Source organism: Sceloporus occidentalis, unplaced genomic scaffold (assembly GCF_023333645.1).
Source record: "Sceloporus occidentalis isolate IW3139 unplaced genomic scaffold, rSceOcc1.0.p SCAF_86, whole genome shotgun sequence".
NCBI lineage: Eukaryota > Metazoa > Chordata > Lepidosauria > Squamata > Phrynosomatidae > Sceloporus > Sceloporus occidentalis.
In genome coordinates, this window is record NW_028317066.1 from 4,349,075 (window position 1) to 4,363,425 (window position 14,351).

At 45.3% G+C, this 14,351-nt stretch overlaps 1 protein-coding gene across 1 annotated transcript; it reads left to right on the forward strand.

The window, feature by feature from the left end:
• The first annotated feature begins 1,868 nt into the window (after positions 1-1,868).
• Positions 1,869-10,186, forward strand: LOC149285043 (uncharacterized). Its single transcript, XM_089495935.1, has 3 exons — positions 1,869-1,943; positions 4,435-4,555; positions 8,951-10,186. The coding sequence occupies exons 1-3, from the start codon at positions 1,869-1,871 to the stop codon at positions 9,112-9,114; spliced, it is 360 nt and encodes a 119-aa protein (XP_089352061.1). The 3' UTR covers positions 9,115-10,186.
• Positions 10,187-14,351: the final 4,165 nt, after the last annotated feature.

A 14,351-nucleotide genomic window follows, 5' to 3' on the forward strand; every position in this document is an offset into this window, starting at 1 on the left:
GGGAAGAGTGGAAGGAGGTCCTGGAGGGAAGGTGCCTTGGGAGATATAGGGCCTTCCTGAGATATTTGGGGTTGCTTCCTAACAAAGGGGTTTCTGGACCCATAAAGGATTTGGGGCAAACTGGTTCTGAAAGGCAGTAGCAGCCTTTTCTCTCGCCAATGGGATTTACAGTGTATTTGCTTGACTGGATCTCCCAGCATCCACATGGCCAGAAAGAGGAGGGGTCCTGCCCTGCATTTCATGGGTCTTAGGCTCTGGGAATGTGTGCCTTTGGCCAGCGTCCGTGTGGCTGGGGCTCCAGAGTCCCTCAGGCCCTTCTGCTGCCTTCCATATTAACTGCAGGAGGAGCCTGTGAGGGTGGGGCAGGGGGCGGGGTCTTCCAGCTCCTCTGCCCCCATTGGCCAGACTGAAGAAGGGGAGGAGCTTCTGCCTCTCTACTTAGCTCTGTACACGGAAGAGTGAGTGAGACGGAGACAGAGAGGGATAAGGCTTGGAAGGGTAGGCTTCACTGCTGTGCTGAGGCCTCCAACTGCCAAGCGCTGAGGTGGAGGTGGCCATTCTGTGTTCCAGCAGCCATTTTGTGTTCTTATGGCCATTTTGTGCTGTTTGTGACTGTGGGGAATAATGTTCTGGAACCTTCTCTGAGCATCAGTTGAACAGAGGCTTCTCTTTCTCTCCTGAGGCTCCAGAGTCAGAAGGAGGCCAGGCTCCTTGGGCCAAAAGGAAGGAAGTGTGTCTCTTTGTGTGTCTTTTGTGTATATTTCCTGATAGGTTTCTTATTACACAGCTCTGCTCCTTCTGGGGAACAAGGGTTTTAAAAGGGATCAGAAATGGGAGGATAGTTTTAATACAAGCCTTATTATTATTCTTCACAAACATCTGTCTTTGGCTTCTAAGAGGAGGCTAGTCCCCCAAAAAAGGCCAAAAGTGGGTCCTTTGGGAGGTTTTAAAAGTCTCCCCAGTTTTCTTATTAATGGATTTTCAGGGAAGAAGGAAGGAGACACACTAGAATAACTCATATTACCAAGAATGAAACAAACATACAAACAAACAACAAGAAGAAGAATATGGATTAGACTGAAATACAAACTACTTTTTTTAAAGGAAAACCATTATTAGGAAGGTAAAAACAAGACATGGGTGCTTCTACCCTTTTAAAACCGACTCAGGTTGTATCTGCACTGCAGAAATAATCCAGTTCTAAAGTGTGTTAACTCTCCTGGCTCCATCCCATGGAATCCTGGGATTTGTAGTTTGTTGTGGCATGAGAGCTCTCTGGCAGAGAAGGCTAATTGTCCCAAAGGTAAAATGCCAGGATTCCATAGCACTGAGCAGTTAAAGTGGTGTCAAAGTGCCTTATTTCTATAGTGCGGATGCAGCCTTCTTGGGAAAGGGGCTGATGCTGGGGAAAAGCACTGGGGACCTCTGAAGGTTTCAGCAGATTATTTATTTATTTGTTTATTTATTTATGATGCACTCCTTTCACATCTAGCTATGAGGACATAACCAGGCCCCTCTCCAATTCGCCATCCCCTAATCCCCCATCACTCTAAGAAGGCATGGAGTATCTGTTGTGTAGGGGAGCTGCAGTGAATCTATGCTAGGTCTGGGGAGCTTTGTTTGGTGCAGAGGGAGGAAGGGGATGCCCACCTCTGCATCGACCCAAAGGAGGCATATGTCACCTGTGCATGTCACCAGGAGGATGCTGTTCTCTGTGTCTTTGAGTTCTGCAGGGTTTCTTGCCAAGCCAATCCTAACCCTGGTCCCTTTTCTCAGGACCTTCATCTCGGCCTCCTTGGATACGGCTTTGGGACCTCTCTTGCTGGAAGTGACCCAAGTGCAAGACCACCAGGACCCCTGCCCTCCTAATGGCCGACACAGAGGCCAAGCGGAGGGAGTTGCGCTCCAACAGAAAAGGGCTGCGGAGGTACAACATCTCTTTGGTGAGTCCCCATCCTGGTTATTAGTATCATGTATTTCACTGCTGGACCAGCTCATGAAAGCAAGTGGAGAACATACTCTCCCAATTTGGCAGAGACAGTCCTGGTAAATCCTCTGTCACCCCACTTTTTCAGGGGCTTTCAAAAATGTCCCGGTTTTGTTCTCCTCCTCCTACTTTCCCCTTTGTCCTCAGCTCACTTCATTTCCTACAAAATGAGTGCCAAGGAATTTTCACCCCATCAACTCAAAAGTGGGGAGAGAAGAGGAAAGAAGGGGGCAGGGACTTGTCCTTGCTAGAAGTCTGAGGCAAAAGCAAACTGCTGTGCCCTTGCCCGCTTTTGTGACCTTCCTCATAAACATCTTTGGCCATCTTGACCACCTTCTGGTGTTGTTTGTCCACATGTGTCTTTCTTTTCCCATCTGTGAAATGTTGGGGGATATGGGGGAACGTATCTGGATCTAAAATGTGGCCCTCAAGCCCACAGTGTTCTCCAGAACTGTTTTTTAAATATGACATTTGCCACTGAAATTTGGCAACAAATGCATAAATGCACTATAATTCTTTGGTGGCTAAATGTAGTACAGTGCGCCTGCGCCATACGCGGGCGCGTCATACGCGGCCTTGAGCATACACGCTCAAGCCGCGGGGCGCGCGCGGGGTGGAAGGGGTGGCGCGTCCATTCAATTGAATGGGAGCGCGTGCCCGTTGCGCCCCGTGCGCGCCCGTGCCGCCGCGCACGAGCCCCATTATTTCCAATGGGGCTTGAGCATAGGCGGAATTCGCCTTACACAGAGGGATCCGGAACGGATCCCCCGCGTAAGGCAAGGACGGACTGTATATGTTTTGGGAAAGTCAATATCTTAATCTATCCTCAGTATCCCAGCCATAGCCTAAATTATTTTGTTTATACCTTATCTTTGGTTTATATATTATATATTGTGTATATCGAGCTAGAATAGACCCTTTCAATCAACTACTAAACGATTCTTCAACAGATAGGTAAATTCAGCTGATTCAGTGGGTCTACTCTGGCGAGGACCAGAGACAGTTTTGCTTATGTGAAACTGCAATACTTGTGAAACTCAGCTTATTCCACACGTGGTTGTAAATCCTATGGGATCAATAGGTCTTCTTGGGCTGAGACTAATAGTATGATTCAGGCCCTTATCATTGTAATGAAAATCATTTGATGGTTCAGACTGAATAATAGTGAGTCAAATATGATTGGGTGGGTTATACTTACAAGATGTAGTGATTGTGTGCAGAGGGATTTTGCAGCACCCTTGAGACCAACTGTGTGAAATATATTGCAGCTTTGAACCTGGTCTGTGCCCCTTCCTCTGGCAACAGCCCCTGACCCTCTCCTCTCACCCCCTCAGAGTTCAGCCCCAGTGGTCAGTGGGATGGAAATGGGTCTTCCCAGCCACAACACATTGCTATGGGCTACATTCCTCTGGCCATGCAAGCAACTGCACAAGACCATTCCTGGGAGGAACAAGAAGGGATAGGAAATGTCCGAGACCCAGGTAGCCCCCTGTCCTTTTGGACTCTCACTCTGTGGGGCTCTTGCTACTGAGATGGCCTCAGGGAAGGCAGAGCACCTGACTTCTAACCTCAATGTGTCTGGTGATGGTGGGGCTGGGGTGTCTTTTCCAGGCATTCCTCACCCTCCTCAAGGGCTGCCCCACCTTCAACCAGAGCCAGTAATGCAGCCACCATGGTTCTCCAGCTCTGGCAGAGTTTGTCCTCCAGCCCTCCCTGTTAGCTCACCATTTCCTCCAAAGGAGGCCATACTTGAAGGCCACAGACCCAGTCAGTCCCTTGGAGGGGAGAGAGAGCTGGGGGGCTCTGGAAGAAAATGGAGTGGGGTGAACCCAGGAGGAAATGGATGGGAAACAGGATAATGTGAAAAGACCTTCCTATTGACACCCAGAAACTCAGAGCTTTGCTCTGAATGTCAGAAACTCAGAGCTTTGCTTCCCAGATTTTATCCTACACACACACACACACACATGCAATTGACATATCCAGGGGGAGCCATGCTGGCCATATAGCAGTATCATCCCAAATCCACAAAACTATGATATCTGATATGTTATATGTATGTGAATATACCATATTTTAGGCTTCACAGGAGAATGATAAAGAGAAGGCCAATGGATGGGACCTGTACTATTTGAGGTTGCTACCTCCAACAAAAGTTTTAAAATATCTTTTAAATTGGGACAGCATTGGCATGTTTTACCTTATCAACACTTACAAGTTTTCCTGTGCAAAAGCATGGAGGCTGCTTGAGAAATTCAGTTTTCTCTTCCACAAAAGATTCGATACAAACTGGATTTCAAAGGCAGTAGCTTTTTGCTTGCTAACATTATTTAAAGTTTGTTTCTTGGGCTGAATTGTGAAGTAATGAAATAATATTTGGGATGCACCATGTGCTTTCCTCCCCTTTTATTAGTCACTCTCTGGATGAGGGCTATTTTCTATTGCAGGTGACTTTTGCGGATGTGGCAGTATATTTCACCGAGGATGAATGGAAACTCTTGACAAAGAAGCAGAGACTTCTGTACAGCGATGTGATGATGGAGAATTATGAGAATGTGGCCTCTGTGGGTAAGGAACTTGACTCCACTGCCCTTCCTGTGAAGACTGAGGGTCCTTTCATACTACATTGTCATGGTGCTATGTTTCCACTTTAGAATTATGGAATCATAGAGTTGGAATAGACAACAAGGGCCATCCAGTTAAACCCCTGGCCATGCAGGAATACACATTCAAAGCACCCCGAACAGATAGTCATCCAGCCTTTGTTTAAAGATCTCCAAAGATGTAGCACTTTAGAAATAAATCTTAATAATAATAACAATGACTCAGTACAGATTAGAAGAAAGGGGTGGCCAGAGGCTGTCCCTTTCTCCTCTGGATCATTGCCGCAGCAACCCCATGGCCGCAAGAACGATCTGCAGCCAAAAGGAGCTCAGAAATGGAGCTCCTTCCTGTGATGCCACCAAGGCGCCATTTGCACCCTGGGGCGTCACGGTGATATATCTTATGCGCCGTGCTGTTTGGGCGTGTCACACAAGACACATCATGAATGCGTGTGCCGTATGGATGGCACTGCATCAAGATTGTGCTGCCCATAAGTATTAGGCTTTGGGAGTGTGCGGTTACTGTGCATTCCCGAACCCTAAAATCACCGCCGGCATGCCACAATGCGCCCATTTGTACCAGGCCAATAATAACAATAATGATACTCCACCACACTCTGAGGGAGTATACTGCACTCTCGAACAGCCCTTACTGTCAGGAAGTTCCTCCTAATCTTTAGGTGGCATCTCTTTCCCTGTGGCTTGCATCCACTTTTCCTCTCCTTTTCTCTGGAATAGGAGAAAGCAAGCTTGATCCATCAATGTGACATCTCTTCAAATATTTGAACAGAGCTATTATATCTACTCTTAACCTTCTCTTCTCCTGGATAAACATAGCCAGCTCCTAAGCCACTTCCCATAGGGCTTTATGGTTTTCAGTTCCTTCACTGTTTCGGTTGCCCTCCTTTGGATACTCTCCAGATTCTCAACATCCTTTTTGAATTGTGGTGCCAAGAACTAGACACAATGTTATTTCAAGTGAGGCCTGACCAAAGCAAAATAGAGTGGCACTCTTAATCTAGACACTATACTTTTATTGGTAAAGTCTAGGATCATATTGACCTTTTCAGCTGCCTCATGTTTAACTTGTGGTCTACTATGAGTCCTAAACCGCTTTCACATGTAGTTTAATTGTCATAACAATATCCTGTGTAATCTTGGAATTTGTAGTTTGGTGAGGCACTATTGCTCTCCACTTTCTAAGGATTCTAAATATCCCATTCTAAACTGCCAATTCTAGGATTCTGGGGGAAGGAACTATGGAGATAAATGCTTTTCACCCCCAAATGCTCCTCAGCACATCCCTGAGTAGGGCTGTTTAAAAACCGCCCCTTTGGGGTGGCCTGTACCCGCCTCTTTCATCAACAGATCGGGGCCTCAGCTGCCACAGTGGCAGCCCTGAGGCCCCAATCCGCTGCTTTTCCAGGCCGCGGCCTGGAAAGGGTGTCCTTGGGGCTTCAAACCCCAAGGACACCCCAACAGTGGCGGCGAAAGGAGAAAGGGGGCCCTCAGCCCCTTTCTCTTTACTATCGCTGGCGCAGCTTTCTAAAGGCTGTGCCAGTGACACAAATGAAGGAAGGAGCTCCGAAACGGAGTTCCTTCCTGCGCCGCGGAAAGGGCTCCACAAGCGCCCTTTGGCGACGCCAGGACGTCACGTCCATGCCACTCTGTTTGGAGGCAGCGCGATCGTGACGTCCTAAGGGGCACCACCATCTGCATGTAGAATGGGTGCCAACATTTTGTACCTACTGTGTACATACTAGAGTTGGGGGCATCTGAAAGAGATGCTCCCCGTCAACCCTAGTACACACACAGTACCTACTAGGGTGCCCTTCTGGAAAGGGCCTAAGTCTCCTGCCTTTTTTGGCCCTTCTTCCAGGCTTATCAGGCTCAGGAGAGTCTTCTTGGGGAAAAGGCCTCCCTTGACCCTACAATAGCTCAGAGAGGGCCCAATAGTGGCAAAATGGCCTCTTTTTCCCCAAAAGGATGCTGTGGGATATTGAGGAGCAAAATAGTATTTCATTTCACCCCCAGACAATACAATGTTAGGTTGCTCCTGAGATCCCCTGTGGGCCAGTGTGACCCCCCCACCCCCAACATTAGCCCATCCCTGTCTTATAGATGCCTTAAGGCTGGCACTTGACCCTCACCAAAATTGGAGTCCAGGTCCCAGCCCCCTTGCTCTTCCTTTCCCAATGACTTATTTGTATATTGATTATCCTGCCTTTCTGAACAAATGGGACTCAGAGTGTCCCTTTTGTGCATCACATGCTGTGGGTGTGTGTCTGTGATAGAGAGATGGAGAGAATGGGAAAAACAGAAAGGCAGGAAAGAGATGCTGAAGGAGAAATGGTAAAGCAGTGCGGATGGGCAAGAGGGAACGTTGGAGAGCAGAGGGAGAAAGGGAAGGGGACCAGGCCACTGGGAGCCAGGAGAGGAAGGCAGGAGCAAAGCCAGGATCGCCTAGCTCTGTGTGGACAGGAAGGGACCTCTGAGAAGGGTCAAGAGAGGGGCCTTGAGGATTGGGAGGCAGCCACCAACCTGACAGGCTTTCAGAACTGAACTGGTGAGAACCGGCATAGGCCCTGGTTTTGAGACATATTAAGGGCTTCCATTTAGCAATTATGAACAATGTCTATGAAGAGAGGAAAGGGCAACACAAAAATTCCTTTTTGTCTAATGTTTCTTTTTCCTACCTGAGCTTGCTTAGGCCCTTTTTTACCTGAAATGCTGGGGAGGACACCTGCAAGTGCTATGCTTTTAGGGGAATTAGATATGTAGCTCAAAGGGGAGATATAATTTGATTGGGGCAACAGTGACCTCAGTATCCAGCAAAGCTATAGCAGGTCTGCAATCACACAGAACTCCAGAGGCATTTGAAAGGCAAAATGCACACACATGCACACAGAGAATTAGGTAACAAAGGTGGGAGTGGTGAATAAATGTAAGACTTTGCTAATGGTAATATGTTGCCTGGATGGATCTCAATCCCAGTTGTTGAGAATCCGGAATGGGGAGAGAAGTCAGTAGCTCCCATGGCAAGTGGGGTTGGAGAGTCTACTGAGGTGCTTAGCCATGTAAACCGACAGAGGACCCTATCGCATGGGATAAAAAAAACCAGCTTAACTTTTCAGAATTGAATTCTGATTTGGGCTGTATCCGGGTCCTATCATATGTAAATCTCCTCTGAATCCACCATCCAAATCCATCCTGGATTCAGCCCGAATCCCCGCAGCATTTCAGAAGCCATGTTATTAATGTTGGAAGCTTCCGCTTAAAAAAGAGGGGGATGGCTGAGCATGCCTCGGACCCAGGCTACATCTGGGATGGATTTGGCCAATAGATTCAGCAGTGATTTACATATGATTGGACCCGGACATAGCCCTAATTAAAATTCTCTTTGGGAAAGGTACCCTGGCTTTCTTACCCCATACAATAGGGAGCAGAGTGTCTGCCTGCAACTGGACTGAGGCTGAAAAACAGCCACTAGGAGCAGATATTTATGCTGTAATTGTTGCTTAGTGGCAGAAACTGAGGGTACAAAAAGGTTTAAATTGCTTTAGAATGTTTCCTGGGTGAGAAAAGAATGGTCTGAAACCAAATTTAATGCAATGAGGGCTTGGTTTAACCTCTCCCCATTTACTGTGACTTACTTCACTCTGTCCACCAATTCTTCTCTTAAATTAATGAGAAGAATTAAATTAAATTTAATTGAAATTATATTCTGGCCCCAAAAAGAAGAGCCCTCCCTCCACCCCAACTGTCATCATCAGACCTAGGAGGGAGTGAAAAAGACAGGCCCGGTTTCCATCAGGCCTAACTGTGAATTTTACTGTAACTCACGTCGCTCTGTTTTATTTTACTGTATTTTATTTATTTTTGTATTTTATTTTATTCTCTTTATTTTTATTGTTCTAACCCACCCGGATTCCTTGTGATTGGGCAGGCTATAAATAAATCGTCATCATCATTATTGGTGCAAGTACCTCAGACAAAAGGGATTAGCACACTGATTCTCAGAGCCGTTTTCTGACTATTTCCTTCCAGTCCCATTCCTTAGCCATAATCCCTTCAACCTCTACAGACATAAATGGATCATGCAGCTAAATCCACTCATTTTCTCAAGGCAGGTTCTCCTACAATCTCTTCTTTGCTACCTCCTATGAGTAGGGATCCATACCTGCAAAAATGCTAAATTCAGGGCATCTGCAGCAGAGTCATGCTCAGGTCACCCACTCCAACTTTATTAATTTTATATCGAATAGGGAAGGGTTAACAGGTGGCTAAATCTCGGGGTAACACATTCCTCTCTTAATTTGGAGAGTCAGTCTTGTCTGTCATTCTTTTTTTTTTTTTTCAGAAGAACATGTCAGTCTTGAGAGAGTCCATACATGTGAGAGGCCACATCAATGCCAGCACTGTGGGAAATGTTTTCCTTCAAAGTCAAACCTAGTGAAACATCAGAGAGTTCACACCGGAGAGAAGCCATACAAATGTCAGCATTGTGGGAAATGTTTTTCTTGAAAGCCACACCTACTGAGACATCAGAGTGTCCACACAGGAGAGAAGCCATACAAATGCCAGCATTGTGGGAAATGTTTTTCTTCAAAGTCAGACCTAGTGACACATCAGAGAGTCCACACAGGAGAGAAGCCATACAAATGCCAGCATTGTGGGAAAGGTTTCTCTCAGAAGTCAGACCTAGTGAGACATCAGAGAGTCCACACAGGAGAGAAGCCATACAAATGCCAGCATTGTGGGAAATGTTTCTCTTCGAAGTCAAACTTAGTGATACATCAGAGAGTCCATGCAGGAGAGAAAGCACATAAATGCCAGCAGTGAACTAACACTGTTTTTGTTAAGAAGTATTACAAGAAAAATATTTTCAATGCATTGGTGATAAGAGAAAGCCCTTGTGATTTTGTTTGTAAGGGTTTTTTGTTCATAAAGTTATTGATTTTTGTATGTTGTTGTATTGTTGTTGTTGTTGTTTTTATTTTTTTATAGAATTCTAGAATAAGAATGGGCCACAAGACCCATGTATTCCAACCTCCAACACACAGGATGACAAAGCATGGATTTATAGGATTCTGGCTTTGTAAGGCACCACAAGCACCATCTAGTCCAAGACTCTGCCATACAGGAAGACATGGTGGGTAGGTGTGTTATGTGTGAATGTGACAGAATTAGAAGATGAAGGATGAGATGAAGGATCTGGCACAGAGAAGCAAGAAAAGCTCAAACTGCTGAGTTGAAAAGGAATGTGCAATAGATAAAGACACCGTAATGCAAGGACATGAAAGCGAATGTACTAAAAGAAGAATGGACTGTGTATAACACAACTTGACGTAAAGAGCACCAAAACAAGAACAGAATGGGAACAAGAAGTCACTCATCAGGAAAAATGATGTACATATAAAAAGCATAAAGGAATCTTCAAAACCATGGTGATAGTGTGCCAAAATCAGCTGGAACTGGCACCCATCGCTCTTTCAGAAAACTGATCAACCTCTGGGGAGATTTGTGTGCATGAGCATTGTATGAATGTGTGCATGATTTGAGGCCTCTTGATATGTAATATATTAGAATGAATGTCCCTAATGTTAGAATAAATGTTACATACAAAGTGTTTGAACCCAGGTCTGGTCTCTTATGTGTCTGATTAAAAGTTTTATAGTCCAATTCTGTATTTACTCACCACTCTAGATGTAAAGAAGAACACCTAGATTGGTGACAGGTGTGTGATCTCTCATTTCACCTTCTGGAGCTTCTGCACTGATCCCTGAAAGCGGAAAGAGAACTAACCAAGCAGTGGGACACACTTCCTTTGTTAACCCATTACGATTCGACTATAAGAGACAGGCCTTGGAGTTATGATCCACTGCCAGCCGTAAGGTTTGGTTTAAAATATGGGGGCTCGCTCATCCCCTGCAGCCTCTGGTTCCACTGGAGGCGGGGCGTCTTCTCCAGCATCACCTGGAACAACGGACCAGAACAATGGACAACAACAGATGGATGTGGCATGTGTGTTTGTGCATAGACATCTGTATGTGTGTATGTATGTGTATGTGTGGAGGCATCTCTAAGTGCACTCAGACTTATACTTTTAAGAGCCTACACACACACACATATATGGAATGTTTCAAGTCTATAGATCTTGCATACAATACCCATAGATACATCTATACATACCCATAGATAGCTGTCTGAATGTGTGCATGTGTATGCACATGTATTTAAACATATATATATATATATATAGAGAGAGAGAGAGGGGGGGGGGAGAGAGAGGCAAGCACATGTGCACATATATGTTGGATCATGTATACACACATTTATATATACTCTTCCACTGGCATACAATGTAAACATAAGGAAATGCATAGAGAAATATGCAAGTACATATGCATGCACATGGATGCACCTGTGCATGTATGTACCACCCCGGGTTCTGGTCCACATCAGCATGTATATATAATTATAATTGTGTATATGTTGACTTCCGGTCATAACAGCATAACTGCCCTGCAATTACTGTAATTGGAATTTTTATAGTTTGTGATGTTTTTATGACATGTATTTTACACTTGATTGCCTCCTGAGAACACTATGAGGGGCTGCCATTGGCTGAAGTCCCCACCATCCCTAGCCCTGATTGGCTGGAATCCCAGTCCTTCCCCCCACCCCTGGCCCTGATTGGCTGGAATCCCTGTCCCTCCCTCCATCCCTGGCCCTGAGTGGCTGGAATCCCTGTCCCTCCCAAAATCCTTGGCCCTGATTGGCTAGAATCTCAGTCCCTGCCTCCTTGTTTTCTGGCAGCCATTTTGTGTTCTGGTTGTGACTGTTGGGAATAATGTTCCAAAACCTTCTCTGAGGCCTCAGTTGAACTGACCATTGGCTTCTCTTTCTTTCCTGAGGCTCCAGAGTCAGAAGGAGGCCAGGCTCCTTGGGCCAAAAGGAAGGAAGGGTGTCCCTTTGTGCCTCCATTTGGCGGGAGGGAAGGAAGGAAGGAAGGAAGGAAGCCATGCCTGTCTTATGGAAGTTTTAAGGCTGCTCCCTGGCGCTTGACCCTCACCAAAATTGGAGTCCGGGTCCCAGCCCCCTTTCTCTGCCTTTGCCAATGATTTATTTGTATATTGATTATCCGGCCTTTCTCAACAAACGGGCCTCAAAGTATCCCTTTTATGCATCACACTCTGTGGGTATGTGTCTGTGATGGAGACGGTAGGACAGTGAAAAAGTGAGAACCAGCTCAGGTCCTTGTTTTCAAATATATTAAGTGGTTCCATTTAGGAATTATGAGCAATGTCTATGAAGAGAGGAAAAGGCGGCACAAAAATTCCTTTTTGTCCAATGTTTCTTTTCCAAGCTGAGCTTGCTTAGCTCCCTGGTTGATTCCAGAGGCCCTTTGTTACCCGAAATGCTGGAGTCTGGGGAGGACACTCCCAAGTGCTATGCTTGAAGGGGAATTTCATAGTTAGTTCAAAGCAGAGACTGGGGTAATGTTGACCTTGGGAGTCATACCGTTCCACCCCCCACCCCCCCCGGCGTTAGGGGCATTATATGTATTCTCGAGCCCTATTTAAATTAATGGGTTTCTGTGCAGTGGAGCGGCCGCGGCCGCTGCAGATACATGCACCATTAACCCTTATGGGGCACGCCATCCCTTTTCCCAGTGTGGCTGGTGAGTGCAGTGTAGGGTTGCCATAAGTCAGGACCTCCAAACCGGGACAAATGTAGGACAAATGTAGGGCAACATTTTCAAATGTAGGACACATTTTTATAAAAATGGAGGACGCACAAAAAATTGAGGGTTTTTTAAAAATGTTAATATAAATGCATGTTTTTAGGCATGATCAAAATGGAGGACATTTTGGCATTATTCCTAGACAGATGGCAGATATGTATTTGCCCTCGGGTTCAACTTTACTTCTCAGAAGTGTGTACTTGGTCAAGGGACTGTGGTTTTTCTTCACTGCACATGAGTTTGTAAAAATCACAGCAAGTTACATTGGCCGTGCCTCAGAGGCTTGTTGATATCAATATCACCATCATCATCATCATCATCATCACTATAATTGGCCAGGAAAGCAGACTTGTTAGCATTCAAAGCGCCATAAATATACAGAAAATGCACTTGCATATATTTAATAATAAAAAATAATGTGGAAAAAATAAAAAACAAGGCAGGGGTGTATATATTTAATAATAAAAATTAATGTAATAAAATAAAAAACAAGCAATAATAAAAATTAATGAAATAAAATAATCAAACTGTGAGCGTGGTGTAGTGATTTGAGTGTTGGACTATGACTGTGGAGGTCAGGGTTTGAATCCTGGCTCAGCCATGTGATGTAAGCCCAGTGGGTGACCGTGGGCAAGTCACACTCTCTCAGCCACAGAGGATGGCAATGGCAAATCCCCTCAGAAAAAAACTTGCCCAGAAAACCCCATGACAGGGTTGCTGTCTGCAAAGAGGTCTCAGAGCGGGTGATTTCTGCAGGGCAGCCATAGGGTGAATCCACACTGTAGGAACAATGCAGTTTGACACCACTTTAAAACTGAGTGCTGGGGGACCCAGAGATTTGCAGTTTTTGTGGTGGCACCAGAGAGAGGAGGCTAAGCAGCCCACAGATCCCCAAAATCTCAGAATGCCATATACCACAGTTAAAGCGGCATCAAACTGCATTAATTGTTCAAGGTAGATGCAAACTCCCTGCTTGCTGGAGGGAAAAAACCAAACACTCCTCCAACATCTCTGGCAGAATAAGCAAGCTGCCCAGAAGGATGGCAGGGGCTTTGGGGGGCAGGGGGGAGTGATGAGCTAAAAAGGTGGGCTAAAACACCTCCCCACTTACTTTTTGACAGCCTCTATAGATCCAGGGATGGGGACTCTGCCTCCTTGCCTCCACTGTACTCATAAAGGACCCCACTGATGTCTAATAGCAGCCCTTTAATGCCCGCCAGGGCTTTTGCCCACTCAGCCATAACCCTGAATGGAAGCAAGAGCTGAGCAGGGCTATGGAGACACATGCTCAGAGCTTCCCTGTGCACAATGGCCTCTGGGAAATGTAGTCCTCCCTTCACAACCAGAGACCAAAAACTCCAGTCCTCCTGAGGAGACTCTGGCCCTAGTGAACTCTGCGACCTAAATAATAATAATAATAATAATTTATTTATACCCTGGCTCTCCAATGAGATCAAGGCTGCTTACAACAATATTAAAAACACTAAAATAATGACCACAAAGGAGGACAAGGCAATGCAAAATGAATGCACCACATTCCCAAATAAAAGCTCAAAACACTCCTATAAATAAATAAATAAATAATCATGCTTTTTAGTCAAAAAATTAATGAAATGAAATAAAACAAGCAATAATAAAAATTAATAAAATTAAAAAATTAAAAAGCAATAATAAAAATTAATAAAATAAAATAAGTATTTTATATTTTTAAAAATAATTTAAAACCCCCAAAAAACCAAGGCAGACCTAATGGCCACTGACTCAGCTTTCCTCCTCCTCCTCCTCAAGGCTATGGAATCCTGGGAACTGTAGCTCTGTAGACCATTCAGCCTCCTTTTGTCAAGAGAGCTCTGGTGCCACAAGAAACTACAATTCCCAGAATCCCATAGCACTGATCCATGGATGTTTAAGGGGGGGGGGGGGTCAAACTATTTCTGCAGCCTTTGCTACCCCAAAGCCTTCTATTATTTACCAGCAACTTGCAAGGCAAAATCTCTTCCTTCCAAGCCATTGA

Bases quoted from the DNA above. Each gene is read 5' to 3' on its own strand.
- LOC149285043 (XM_089495935.1), top strand. From the start codon at position 1,869: ATGGCCGACACAGAGGCCAAGCGGAGGGAGTTGCGCTCCAACAGAAAA. The intron at 1,944-4,434 runs GTGAGTCCCCAT...TTTCTATTGCAG, and splicing joins GGAGGTACAACATCTCTTTG to GTGACTTTTGCGGATGTGGC. The intron at 4,556-8,950 runs GTAAGGAACTTG...TTTTTTTTTCAG, and splicing joins TGAGAATGTGGCCTCTGTGG to AAGAACATGTCAGTCTTGAG.